Here is a 14866-nt window from a genome sequence, read left to right on the forward strand (position 1 = left end):
CACATAATTGATTATATAATTACATATTGTTTTTGCGATTAATCACTATGCTTTCATTATGTTCAATTTGTAACAATGAAAATACATCCTGCATATCAGATATTTACATTACGATTCATAACAGCAGCAAAATCACAGTTATGAAGTAGCAACGAAAATAATTTTATGGTTAGGGGTCACCACAACATGAGGAACTGTATTAAAGGGTCGCGGCATTAGGAAGGTTGAGAACCACTGGCATAATGGATCAGCAGGAGGGTGGGGCAGTGAGCAACAAGCGGGCGGTGGAGAACTACAGGAGGGGACAGGGCAGCAAGCCAATGAGGGGGTTGGGGGGAGGGAGGACAGGGGAGCCACAGGAGGGTGGGGCAGCGGGCAGAGAGCTACAGGAGGGCGGCAGCGAGCCACTGGTGCAGGGACTCATATGCAGGGCTACTAGTAATACAGATAAGAGTGGAAATAAATTGTATAGAAAATAGACAAACAGTAGAGAAACATATGTAAAAACCAAAATATTTTTCTTTCTAAAGATCAATACAATTCTAGATGGATTCATATAAAAAGTATACAATCATTATCATTTTTATTAATGGAATAGTTAACAGATTCTAAAGACATTAGAATGATGGTTATGGAATATTACATGTAATTTTATGGCAGTAAATTTGACATCTTGTATGAAACAAGTAATTTTCTTTAAAGACATAAGTTGTTAAACAATCAAACAAGAAGAAATAAAATGTTTAATAACCTGTTATCTATTAAAAATTTTAATTCACAGCTAACATTCTTCCCACAAAGGAAACTCCCATTTCAGTTAGTTTCGCTGGTACATGCTGTGAAATATTTAATATATTGGTACTAAGCCTACATAAACTCTTAGAAAATATAATGATAGCATCAACCAGATCCCAAATCCAGCAGAGATATTACAAATATAAAAAATCAATTTTATTCATGAATACAGATACAAAACTTCTTAACTAATTACTAGCAACTAAAATCAAGCTGTTTATAAAAGGATAACATATTATGATTATTTGGAGAATCCATGCTAGTTTCAACATTCAACAATCAATTAATATAATCTATTATGAAATATTGTAAAAGCAAATAATTTACAAAAAAGCTATTGATTAATTTGAAAAGAATAATATTAATAAATATTAATAACTCAGAAAAAAGATAAACTTCTTAACTTGGTAATGCTATCCACAAAAACACTACAACTGACATACTTAATGTTGAACTATGGAATGCTTTTCCCCTAAGATTGGGAAAAAGTAAGGAATACCTGCTCTCATCCCCTTTATGCAACATTGTATTAGAGGACTTAGCCAGTGAAATGAAGGAAACAATATATAAATAGGTAGAAAAACTGTATTTATTTGCACAAGACTTACTTGTGAATAAAACAGAAAATAAACAAAAATATGAAATCCACACCCACTCACACAACTATTAGAAATAACGAGTCTATGTATCACAGTTACAGGTATAGATCAATATACAAAACCAGGTATTTTATAAACTATGATGCAATGCAAAATTAAAAAGTAATTCAAAATACTATTTAAAATAACATCAGAAATCATATAATATTCAATAATAACCTAACAAAAAAAGTGTCAGTCCCCTAAAATGAAAACAAGCATTGTTGAAAGAATTTAAAGAAATTAATTGGTCTAGAAGGCCCATGTTTAATAGATAAAATATCCCCAATAACTATATAGATTTAATATATCAATGAGAAATCCAGCTAGTTACTCATAATCCTCCGTGTTTGATGATTGTTCCTCTCTCTTTTTTTCATTTTTATACTAGTGGCCCAGTACGCAAATTCATGCACATTAAAAGGAAATTAATTAGAAGAAATATTTTAATATTGCTATTCACCCTTTCTCTATAATAGAAGTGTCAACCAAATCCATGATCGACAATGACAGATAGAAGCACACCAGTGTGATTAGTGCCAGTGAGGGCTTTATTTGCAGGGAGAACAAAGGGTAAAATATTTAACTGCAGCAGTGTTTGACTATATTTTGGGCAGTAAGAAAACCTGAAGTCATTTTCAAGGTCCACCATTTCTTACTTCTTTTCAGTCGGGTAAAGTTTCTAAGCTTTCTAAATCTCCGTTTCACGGCTAATGAAAAGAAAATAGGATTCCACGGATTCTCCTATCTACCTACTCCAAGACTTCTGTGAGGATCAAATGAGATGAGGCAAGGGAAAATGCTTCACAGACATTTGGTTAAAGAGTAAATGTTTCCACCTGGCTATAAAGCAAGTCATGTTCCTGGGCTGAAGAAACTGCAAGGAGGCTAGTCGCTAGGGAGAGGAAGCTGTGCGTTGCTACGTGACATCATTACCCGGATAGTCGGATGCTTAGCATATTAGCCTTTTATATATATAGATGCTCTCTTGCTACATTGTCAGATTCATTGAATTTTTCTGCAGTATCTAATATGCTATTAATCTCACCCAGTATTGTTTCATTAGATCTCACAGTTTTCACGTATCTCAGATTTTGCTTTTTAAATTTTTTTTAAATTTAACTTGTATCCTTCTCTTTAAATTTCTTTCATATTTTTCCTTAACAGCTTCATATTTTTTCTTATCTTATTAAACACATAAAATATAATTATAATATCTGTTTAAATATAATTATTTATCCATTATATCATCTGTGTCATTCCTAGGTCATTTCTATTGATTAAATTTGGAATGCATCATGTGTGGTATTTTTCTGATATTTTGCATGCTTGGGAATTTTGAATTGGAATTTTGGCTTTCTGAATTTCATCGCATTGGATGCTTGATAATTTTGTATTCTTTTACATATAATAAGCAGAGTAGGAACATGATCAGATTTGCATTTTGAAAATGCAAATGCTAATTTCAAGTATAGGGGCAACTGGAGAAAATGTCACTGGAATTCAGTGAGAAAACTGGTGTAGTATCCAGGAGAGAAATTATGAGCATTTCATCATTGCTTAGCTCATGCTGCCAAGTGTAACAGCTGGATAATTATTTGTTGTGTTGCATTGATTCTTGATCAACACACAGCAGTTAGTAATTTGTACTCCCTTTTTGATTTGTAGAATATTTTATATTGGAAAGCAATTCCATGCTAAAGGAAGCTATCCTGAAGAAGATAGTGAAGTCAGAATTTAAAACGGTTCATATTGATGACTATGGTAAAGTTCTGTGCATGCTACGTTATTTAAGAACAACTTTCTCTGCATCTTATAGTTTTACATATAAATGACTCTACATCTTTAATATTTTGCTCTTTCTTTAAAAGAACTTCCTTTACAGTTGTCCTATCCCAAAGACTTTACGGACCGAAACAAGTATGCTCTTCTGTTAATAATGTAAGTATTTTATTTGTTTTTGAAAAAAAAAAAGAAATCTAAAGATTTTATAATTTTTCTTAAGCCTCACATGACAGCATTCTGATTAAAACAAACAAACAAACAAAAAAAAAACCCAGAAGAAGAGAAGTTCACTGGGAAGCTGTCAGTTGTATGAGTTCCTCAAAGACACAGACATTAATAGTAAGGAGGGATGTGTAATTGCTTTGTCCTTCTTTCATTCCAAATGGGACTAAATGTTACTATTGGGTATAGTGAAATATATGATTTGGTTTATGTCTGCTTAACAATTGCTCAACCAGACATAAACCAAATTATATATATTATTTAAATGCTATTGATGGGTGTATAAGTTTCTTTCTTGGGGATTTATTTGTCATATCAAAGTTATGCTCACTTCATAAAAGCAAGTTTTTATTGTAGTAAGAACACTTAATGTGAGATCTACCTTGTTAAATGTTTACACTCACAGAACAGTATCATTAGCTATAGACGCAGTGTTTCACAGCAGATGTCTAGAACATATTTGGTTTGCATGACTGATACCAGCTACCCATATAGCAACTTCCATTTCCCCTCTGCCCAGCCGCTGGCAGCCACCAGTGTACTGTCTGCTATGAGTTTGACTACACTAGGTACCCCTTGTAAGTGGAATCATGCTGTTTTTGCCCTTCGGTGACTGGTTCACATAGCATAACATCCTTAAGGTACATCCATGTTGTAACATCATGCCCTATGTTGTTAATCAGTTGTTTACGTAATATGGAGGAAACATTTCTTTTCATTGCTGAAACATTGGTTACGCTTATATCACTCCTATCAGTTTTCCTTTCTGGATGCTTGGCCAGCAGGAAGTAGTTCTCATGCTCAGAAAACTTGAATATTAGGTATCTCAACATGGAATTGACTCTAGAATTAAATTAATCCATGCTTTCTGTGAGATGATATTGTGGCTGTGTGATATTGGGCACAGAGGCCCTTAGCAGATAATGGTTCATGAATTTGATATTGATGTAGCATTGTATTCCTGAGAGTTATGCTATTTTCCTTATTAAAAACCCAGCCAGCATATTGCTATGGCAGTCTAGAGTTATATAAGAGGCTCAGTAGGAATGATAGAAACGACAATAACATTACTGGTTATGACTACTAGATGCAAGGATAGTATTGAGTCTGCAGAATCAAACTGCCTGGCTTCCAATTCCACTTTTGTCATTACTAGCTGTATGTCCTTGAGCACATTACTTAACTTCTTATAAGGCTCAGTTTCTCCAAATGTAAGCAAACATTGCAATAGAGCCTCTGTCTTCAGGCTGCTTTTGGATTAAGTGAAATACATCATATGAAGGGCCTAGCACACATGATTATTATAATTAATGTGATTATAATTCATTATTTAATATAGACTGTATTGATTTTATTTAGGTATTTTGATAAGTAGAAGCAATTTTTCACTTCATTTTAATAAGCCAAATAATACAGAAAATAAAATACTTAGTATTTTCACTTGGCCCAGTGTTTATTCCTAACTATAATGCTTTGGCCTCAATTCGTTTTTTATGCCCAGACCTTTCTCCTTTGTCACAAATAGCCAGAAGGTCCCCAAGGGTCTTGAGTCTCTCTGGGGAAGTTCTTATGAGCTCCTTTTTATGTTAACTTTTTCTTTTGCCTCTTCATTTTACCTTTCTGTTTTCAGTCCCTACTTGAACTACATGTGTGACAGATTGACGGAAATATTTAAGGCATAAAAATGGAACAAAAAGGGGAAAAAATTCAACCTCACCCTCTGTTTCAGTCCTATTTGCCTTTGGGAAAAGGGATTGTCCTTTTCATTCAGTGGGAAATATGGTTTCTCTAGGCATCCTTGCTTAAAGGATGAGTCCTTTGGGAGACAAGTAGACAAGAGCTACAGATTCTCTGTAACTAGAGTCAGAGAGGGCAGCTGGCTGGTCCTGGCATCAGGTTTGTGCTTTGCTGTGGGTGATTTTTAGTTCATACGAGGAATGTGAGGACTAGCGCAAGACTCCGTTTCTCTTGTTAGGAAGGGATAATCAGGTCTTTTTTAGAGGCAGGCTGGTAGAGTAAAGGCACTGGCTAGGGAGTTAGTTAGGCCTGGGTTCAAACCTTAATCATTTACCAATATGTTGCTTAATGTTCCTAAGTTTCTGTTCCTTTATAGATAAACGGGAGATAATGACATGGCGTAATCTATATGAACATGTATTTGGTAGAACATGAACACTTTTACTTAGTGTTTAATAAATCATAACCATAATCATAGTTATTAGAAGTAGTACTTTTTACTTTTTTTTAAAATCCTCACCTGAGAATATATATATATATTTTTTACTGATTTTTAGAAAGAGTGTGAGAGAGGGAGAGAGAAAAACTTCGATGTGAGAGAGACACATTGATTGGTTGCCTCCCACACACGCCCTGAACTGTGCTGGGAAGCATACCCACAACTTTAACCACTGAGTAGCATCAGTTAGGGCTATTAGTAGTATTTTTAATATTTAATATTATCACTATAACATATATAGTTTAGCATCCATAAAGTTATTTAATAGACATTCATTACTAAAGCAGATAAAATAATTTAGCCAGGGACCATAGAATTTACTTTGTAACTTTTTGGTTGATGAAGAAAAGAAAGAAAATGAGTATCAATTTATTAGTTTTTATAAGCTGATTATACTAAATATTAATTTACTTTATTCAAACAGCTCAGTTTTCAGATGTAAATTCTTAGAAGTTTAGTGGAATATGACTTATAAACTAAACTGAAGACTTTTTAAATTTTTCATTTAAGAAATGATCTATTGTCTTAAACTGCATGATCATGACTAAAATATTTATACTTGGAAACTTATATGTGTAAAGATGGCTTAAGTGTGAAGTGTTTTGTAATTGTTTGTTAGATTGTCTATAATTTAGAGGCATTGTTTTTCCTTAAGGTTAAATCCTGTTTTCAGTGACAAGTGGATTTCCCACTCTACAAAAGAAGATAATGATAATTGATGATTTTTTTTCCTAAATGGGCAATTAGTGAGGAATAATAAATAAAGTGACTATTATTTAAATGAGACTAAGAGATGATTATATGATTTTGGCATCACAACTTGATTGCTATTCTGTGCAGTGCATCAAGTTCTCAACAGAATGAGCCTCTTATGTCACATACACAGATGGATTTACAACCAGGAAATTCTGTGATAAGTACATGAGTAGGAGACAGGTCACAGCAAATGCCTGAGTAGCTGGAAGGATGATGGGCCTTGAAGAAAGTGACCACTGGCAATTAGCAGGCTCCTTTCTGTTAGATATTCATTATTGAACCTCAGAAGAAATGGTCCTCTGAATACTTCTTTGTGTCCATATTATCTAAAACCCAAATCTAATTTCATGGTATTGAAAGGGCTGGTGAATCAAAGGAACAGGATATTTTACTCTAATAGAAAATCTAAGAAGCATTGTCACTACAAATATATCTGAGTGGCCTCGATTTTCAGTGGTTTCTATGAGGTCATGACTCCCTTTTCTTTTCCTACTTCTGTTCTCTTTCCAGATGCCTAAACATATTTCTCTAGTTTCTCTGTTTAACATTATAGGCAGTCTTTAGGGGCCCAGGAGTCCATATTCACCTTTATACATCTATACATATGGAATGGACATACATCTATATTAATTTCAACATTTATCACTTTGAACTGTTATTGTTTATGTTCTTATTTTCTACTAATGTATTTGTAATTTAATGCAATGCACATATACCATGTTGCTTTTATGTGTAGGAAGCTATACTAATGCCTGTAGAGAGACAAAAAATGACAAGAATCTTGAAATCTGTAATAGTTTTTTAGATTTGTTAAGTTTATCTCCCCAGTGCATAAGCACACATAGAAGAAAGAATCCTTTTAAAACGTACTGACAAACTTATAATTTTCTTAATTGTGCAGGACTGGAGATTATGTGGAATAACCTACAATTACAGTGCTTATTTGATAAATACATAAGCATGAATCTAAATGCCAAGACCCTGGTAGAAAGCAATCCAGACAGATGGACTGTTATTAAAGATGAAGGGTTGTGTGTTGCTTTGTTTGCTGTCCATGAAGAGAAGTGCTGTTGAACTAGAAGTTTCTTTCAGTGCTAAGAAATCACCATCTTTTTCCATTTTCTGCTCTTTTAATGTTCAACTTCTCTACGCCACACTTGATAAGGTCTAACTCACGGAGACAGTGACTGTTCAACAAGTTAATATATGGAATGCAGCACACTCTATCTCACCCCATGACTTGGTTCCCTGTCCTTAAACCCATTTCTCTTGAAATTCTAATGAATTCATGGATATCCAGCAAGTCTTATCTTACTGAAGCTCTCTTTCCCTCTCCTCATCAGTCAATCTTACAATAATTAATCCAGGCCTCCATATACAAGTATATAGCTTTATGTCAAAAGACTCTCCATCTATCTTAAACCAAATCATATTGTCCCTTTTCCATTTTATCTGAATATTTGTGAGGATGGTTTTATATGTTAATTAAAGAATTTCTGACTCCCACTAGATTTTGGACCAATGTTTCTGAAGGAAAATCTGCAGTTTAGATGTTAGTATTTAGAAAATTAATTAAAAGATTGGCTTATGGAATATTTCATATCTTTTTTAAAAATATATTTTATTGATTTTTTACAGAGAGAGAAAGGGAGAGGGATAGGGAGTTAGAAACATTGATGAGAGAGAAACATCGATCAGCTGCCTCCTGCTCACCCCCAACTGGGGATGTGCCCGCAACCAAGGAACATACCCTTGACCAGAATCGAACCTGAGACCCTTCAGTCCACAGGCTGACACACTATCCACTGAGACAAACTGGTTAGGGCTGGAATATTTCATATCTTAAGAAAATTGAAATGCTAAAATCTTCATTTTATGTAATCTATATATTAAACAGTTCCAAACTTATTTGCGTATTTTTATAGCAACTAACTTTTGTAATAAGAGTCACTCCACACATATGTATTAAGTGACTAAGTGGATGATGTCCAAAAACCAGATAGACATGGGTGCTATTACAGTTCTAGCTGGAGATCATCATTCATTTTTCTCTAAATATTTTCATCACTCAATCAATGGTATACATATCAGAATTCTACAAATTGGTCATCTTGATGGAAGAGAAGAGCTATTTGTCACCTTGTTTGTACCATTTTTTAAAACATTTGTACTGATTGAAGTTATATAGCTACTCATCTCCAACAGTCAAGATAATGTCAATACATGTTTCATACACACACTTTCTTTTCAACAAACAATATAGGAATTGTTAAAAGTTGTGAATAGCATTATGCTCATGAGATCATAATATCTTGACTTCATCTTTGAACCCATGGGGTTGTTCAAGAGTCAACGCTCTTCCTTTTCAAACCCATTCGAGGCAGACATCATATCTAGAGGATTCTAATCTGCCACCTTGCTCTCAATCACTTTTTCCCTGTCCCTTTCCCCATTTTTTAGTGTTGTGCTCTATACTCTATTTTTGAGTTGCCTTTTCACTCTGCTCCTAGGTTAAATTTCATGAGATTCGTATCTACAAATGTGGCTCTTCTAGCTAAAATCTTATTTTTTTCTCCAGTGGTTAGACATTCACATTCCTAGCACAGCATAAAAAAGTCTTCATCTGTTTCCTACTTCTCTCTTCATCGTCATCTTTCTTTACCCAGTCCCTAAAGAGAGAGTCAGTGTTCCAGATATTTTTTAAAACTGCTTTTTTTGGGAAATACACTATTCTCAAGCATTCCTCTGTGTTTGTTACACAGTCTTCCAGTGTCTTTGATTTCCTTTCCCAACTGGAAAAGTTATATTCATACTTGAAGGTGTGTTCACGCATAATCCTATGCATATCTCTATTATTATTTTTTTGGATTAAAAAGTCCTGCTCTTTCCATTACTTAATACTGTCTGTTTTCATAGCCATTCTCAGCAACTGAAAGCAAAGATCATCAAACCCCCTTCTATTTCTACTTCTTCATTCACTCTGTTAGAAATGATTCTAAATTGAAATTGGCCAATGTATAGGAATTAATGTAGTAGGACTTTGACAGCAGAGATGATTTGAAGATCGGTGCTTCCTCCCATTTTATTGCACAATTTCCTATGGTCCCTTTCTATTGGTTCTCTTCTGCTATTTTCATGTGCAAAAATGTATATCTGAGGTTAATTTTGTGTGGCTAATACTAACAGTACATTTTTGAGTTTTATAACTGGCTCATTAATACCCATGCTGTTCAATCTGTGTTCTGCTAAGCTTTTCATTTTTTTGGCTTCCTATGACAATCTAAATAACTTGCTTTAAATAACTAGCTTCTGCTTTTCTTCATTCATCCAATGGTAGTGGTTATGCAGTTTTTATATCATGCTCAGGAGTTAATATTTGACTTCTGGTCAAGAGAAACCAAAAGAGCAAAGACAAAGAAGAATGCCTTAGTAGACAGAAATTGACCCTGATATGAAGAAGGCTATTCTATCACAAGTAGAAGGAGAAAAGGGGAGAAATAAGAAGAGTAGGGGAAGGATGAAAAAAATATTCAGTTGTATTAATGCAAAATACCTTCCCAAATTCAGAAATCCAAATTCTGGTCAAGAAAAAACTCATTACATTTATTGTCTATGCAGCATTTTGCATATAAAGAAAACATGTAAAAACGATAATGCCTCAAAAAGAAGGCCCAACTTCTCTCACAAATTCTATACTCTAGAGATGTGTTTTAGGATAGAATTCTTTTGTTTTTATGAAGCTGGGATAAGTATATATCTATGGGAACAGGAGAATAAAGAACTTACAGATACTGAGTCACATAAATTAAGCTCACATACACAAACACATATGACTGTGTGTGTAAAGAAATCAAATACACAAACAAAAAACAAGGAATACATACATACATCTTTTTATTCTAAATTAACTTGAAGACCCACTCACTTTGAAAAATAGAAACATTTAATGCAATTTAAGTTTTCTTCATTTAGACTAAGCCAAACTAGAAAAACTTGTGTATCCAATCTAATAAAGAGAGAATATGCTAATTGACCCTCACACCATTGCAAAGATGGTGGTGCCCACAGCCAATAAGGAGGGAATATGCTAATTTACTGCCCCATCCTCAAAGATGGTGGTGCCCATAGCCACAAGATGGCAGTGCCCAGTCCCCTCAGCCCCACCGCGTGCCTGCCTCTGGAGACCCCAGTCCCCTCAGCCCCCCAGCTGCCCGAGGTGCAGGCAAGCCTTGGATGGTGGCTGGCCAGCTGCCCAGGGCTGCCCAAGGCTCAGGTAACCAGGGCCGGCCGAGGCTTGCACTACCGGCAGTGGCAGCAGCAGAGGTGTGATGAGGCGATGCCTTCCCCTGACTGCCTGGTCACCTCCTGCCCCAGAGGGCTCCCAGTCTGTGAGAGGAAGCAGGCCGGGCTGAGGGACCCGCCCTCTAGTGCATGAATTTTCATGCACCAGGCCTCTAGTTGTTACATAAAGGCTCAAGAATTATGAATACAAAGTTTCCTAGGATGGCCAAATTTGAGAGCTCAGCTTCTATGACAAGAAAGGAAGATGCAAAGATCAAGTTCCATAGCATTAACCAGAACTGGGTTAATAATATTTAATAAGTACCAAGAATCAAATACTTGCTAAGTGATATATATATATATATATATATATATATATATATATATATAAAACCTTTAATAATAAAAGCATAATATGCTAATTAGACCAGACAAAGCTGGTGGGGGCCAAGGCAGAGGTGTCGGCACTGGCGGTGGGGGCCGAGCCCCTTACACCAATTTCATGCATCGGGCCTCTAATATATATATATATATATGCCAATGGATAGGAATTAATATAGTAGGACTTTTGACAGCAGAGCTGATTAGAAGATTGGTGCTTCCTTCCATTTTATTGCACAATTTCTGTCTGGGAGATATTCCTGTGATCCTTTTCTATTGGTTCTCTTCTGAGATATATATAAATATATAATTTCACTTAATAGTTGCTATAACTCTGCTAGGTGGACACTATTGTTATTATCTTAAGCAGTAAAGATAAGCAAACTTAGGCATAGTGAAGTGACTTGTTTAAAGCCACTAGTCCTGGGCTTAACTCAGTTTGGTTTTATTAATGTATAAAACCTGTGCCCTGTCCACAATGACACTTCTACATACCTATAAAGTTCAGGTCATTAACACAGGCAATTTTTCTAGTAAGTTTGACATAGATAAGATCTCTGAATGCATGTATATAGAACAAAGGTGATGGAGAGTAATACAATTTGAGAATTTAGTCAATAAGCACACTTTTTTATGTATTATCAGGTAGGTCTCATCAAAATCACCACTAGAAACACAGGCTTAGGAACTCTAAGATATGGTCTGGGTAAAGGCATAAATAACCTTGACCATAACACACACTTCCCTAATTATAACTCAGAAGAAAAGTAAATAAGCCAAAAATTATACTTTAAACAAACCACGGATCAGGAATTTGCAGATTATATTAATAATATTAGAGGCTTGGTGCACAAAATTTGTGTACTCGGCGGGGGGGGGGGGGGAAGGAGGGGTCCCTCAGCCAAGCCTGCACCCTCTCACAGTTTGGAAGCCCTTGGGGATCATGGTGGGAGCACACTGACCACCAGGAGCAGCTCCTGCATTGAGCATCTGCCCCCTGGTGGTCAGTGCACATCATAGTGACCAGTTGTTCCATCGTTCGGTCAATTCACATATTAACATTTTATTATATAAGACTAGAGGCCCAGTGCACAAAAGTTTGTGCACTCGTGGGGGTCCCTCAGCCCGGCCTGTGCCCTCTTCAAGTCTGGGACCCCTCGGGGGATGTCCACTTGCCAGCAAGGACCAGGCCTAAGCTGCAGTAGGACATCCTTAGCACTACTGAGGAGGCAAAGAGGCTCCCGCCATCACTGCTGTGCTGGCAGCCGTAAGCCTGGCCGGTGGCTGAGCAGAGCTCCCCCTGTGGGAGCGCACTGACCACCAGGGGGCAGTTCCTGCATTGAGCGTCTGCCCCCTGGTGGTCAGTGTGTTTCATAGTGACCAGTCACTCCCAGTCATTCTGGTGTTAGGGTCAATTTGCATATTACCCTTTTATTATATGCCTGGTGTATGGGTGAGGGCCGGCTGGTTTTGTCCTGAAGGGTGTCCCAGATCAGGGTGGTGGTCCCACTGGTGTGCCTGGCCAGCCTGGGTGAGGGGCTGAGGGTTGTTTGCAGGCTGCCAAGCTCCCCAGTGGGGATCATTGCCCCATGAGGGTGTGGTCAGACTGGGTGAGGGGTTGATGGCTGTTTGCAGACTGGCCACAACCCCTTCAGGGTGGGGGTCCCCACTGGGGTGCCTGGCCAGCCTGGGTGAGGGGCTGCAGTTCGTTTTCAGGGTGGCCACAGCCCCTTCAGGTGGGAGTCCCCACTGGGGTGCCTGGCCAGCCTGGGTGAGTGGCTGATGGCTGTTTGCAGGCTGTCAAGCCCCCCAGTGGGGACCCTTGCCCCATGAGGGTGTGGCCAGACTGGGTGAGGGGCTGATGGCTGTTTGCAGGCTGGGGACAGCCCCCAGCCACCCAAGTTCCCAGTGGAGACTGGCTGGAAGCAGGTATCTGGGATTTATTTATCTTCTATAATTGAAACTTTGTTGCCTTTAACGGAGGCCACAGCAGGGGCAACCAAGCCTCCTGCTTGCCCCAGCTCCATGATTGCCAGCTGCCATCTTGGTTGGGTTAATTTGCATATAGTTGCTCTGATTGGCTGGTGGGCATGGCTTGGGGCATTGTGAAGGTATCGTCAATTTGCATGTTTTTCTTTTATTAGATTAGATTACTCATGGAAGAGGATGGGGATATGGGCAAGAAATAGTTCTCTGGAAGGAAAAATAATATTATTCCTCATATGATATAGTAACTATATGAGAAAACTCATTCTGCCATTGTAGGACAATTCATCCATGAGAAAAAAAATCTTAGGACAATAAAATGAGAAATAGAGAGAAGGAATTGGCCCAAGGGGCCCTTAGCTAATGTGTAGACATTGTTTGGTAGAAGAAAAACTTCATTAGGCTTTAGATGTACACATGTTACAATGAAATATTCTGTGCCTATAAATTTCTATAAAGTAAAATTTAGATTAAGGCAAGACAGATATTTTTAAGGCTACTACTGTCTGATATCAAACTCATGTTCTATTGTGAAATGAAATCTGTCCTAAGGAACAATATCAGAAGGGTTGACAACTGATTTTCCTTAAGAATTTAGTGTGATGTGGCTCCATGCAGGGCAGGTTTCCTTTCCCTTATCTTGCCTTCCATTATGTTCTTCAGCCTCCCTCTCACACTCTTTGAGTTTATTATATCTGAAATAAAATTGCAACACAGTCCTCAATGACTCCATCTCTAATCTAGCACTTATGAAGCTGAAGTTGATCTATTCTAGGCCTAGAAAGAGCAAATAACTGAGATAACTATAAGCAATCTTATGTCTCCTCCTTCCACACTCCAATGGACACAAATATGCAACTCTCAGTATTGCAGTTTTATTTTTTGTGCTTATTTTTAAATCTTTTTTTTGTTGTTATGGTAAAATAGACATAAAATTTACCATCTAAACCCCTTTGAAATATCTAGTTCAGTGGCATTAATACATTCACATTGTTGTGCAACCATCACCACCATCCATCTCTAGAATTTCATCTTCCCAATCAGAAAATATGTCCCTATTAAGCAATAACTCCTCATTCCCGTTCCCAAGCTCCTGGCATCCATCATTCTGCTCTTTGTCTCTATAATTTGATCACTCTAAGTACTTAATATAAGTGGAATAATAAGGTATTTGTCCTTCTTTTCCTGGCTTATTTCACTTAGCATAATATCCTCAAAGTTCACCCATGAAACAGTAGAGCAGTTCTAAAAGTTTGCCATGTAGGACAAAAAAAAAAGCAAAGTGCCATGTAATAGATCAATCATGAAACATGCTCTCCTTGGAAAATATTTTTGTTCCATTTATTTTCACCAAAATTTTACTGGTTAGGAAAAGGGCTTTCGAAAATGTTAACTATTTAGAAAATATTATTTACTTCATAATGAAGACAATAAATGAAGATAAAAAGAGCACATAATTGCTCAAAGTAACTCAACACATTGGTAACAAAGTCAGAAATAAAACCTATGTCTTCTGAGCCTAAATTCAACCCTCTTTTCTTGAGATTAAATAGCGTTTTGTGAACCTGACCAAACATATAGTCTGAACAAATCTTTCCTCCATAATTCAGTTTCTGTCTAGAAGATGGTATTTTTCATGTCATCAAAAGGGGGCTTGCTCTGTCATTTTGAAGATCTTCTAGACATTGTGCATTTTACTCATCTATCTTTCTATGTTTTATTAAATTTCACATCCTGAACTCTTTATTCATACAGACACATTCAGTGTTGAAGGTACCAAAAGAGA

The 14866-nt window shown here is 36.8% G+C and overlaps 1 protein-coding gene across 6 annotated transcripts in view; it reads left to right on the forward strand.

Moving 5' to 3' along the window:
• Window positions 1–14866, forward strand: part of DPP10 (dipeptidyl peptidase like 10) — a 1368028-nt gene that overhangs the window by 1326373 nt on the left and 26789 nt on the right. For all 6 annotated transcript variants that reach the window (XM_070423111.1, XM_070423110.1, XM_070423113.1 and 3 more), the window contains 2 exons: window positions 3102–3197; window positions 3305–3374. In XM_070423111.1, the coding sequence (XP_070279212.1) occupies window positions 3102–3197; window positions 3305–3374 (166 nt within the window). The remainder of the gene's footprint in view (window positions 1–3101; window positions 3198–3304; window positions 3375–14866) is intronic.

This window comes from Myotis yumanensis, unplaced genomic scaffold (assembly GCF_028538775.1).
Source record: "Myotis yumanensis isolate MYYU_CA2020_CCGP unplaced genomic scaffold, mMyoYum1.0.hap1 SCAF_8, whole genome shotgun sequence".
NCBI classification, from domain to species: domain Eukaryota; kingdom Metazoa; phylum Chordata; class Mammalia; order Chiroptera; family Vespertilionidae; genus Myotis; species Myotis yumanensis.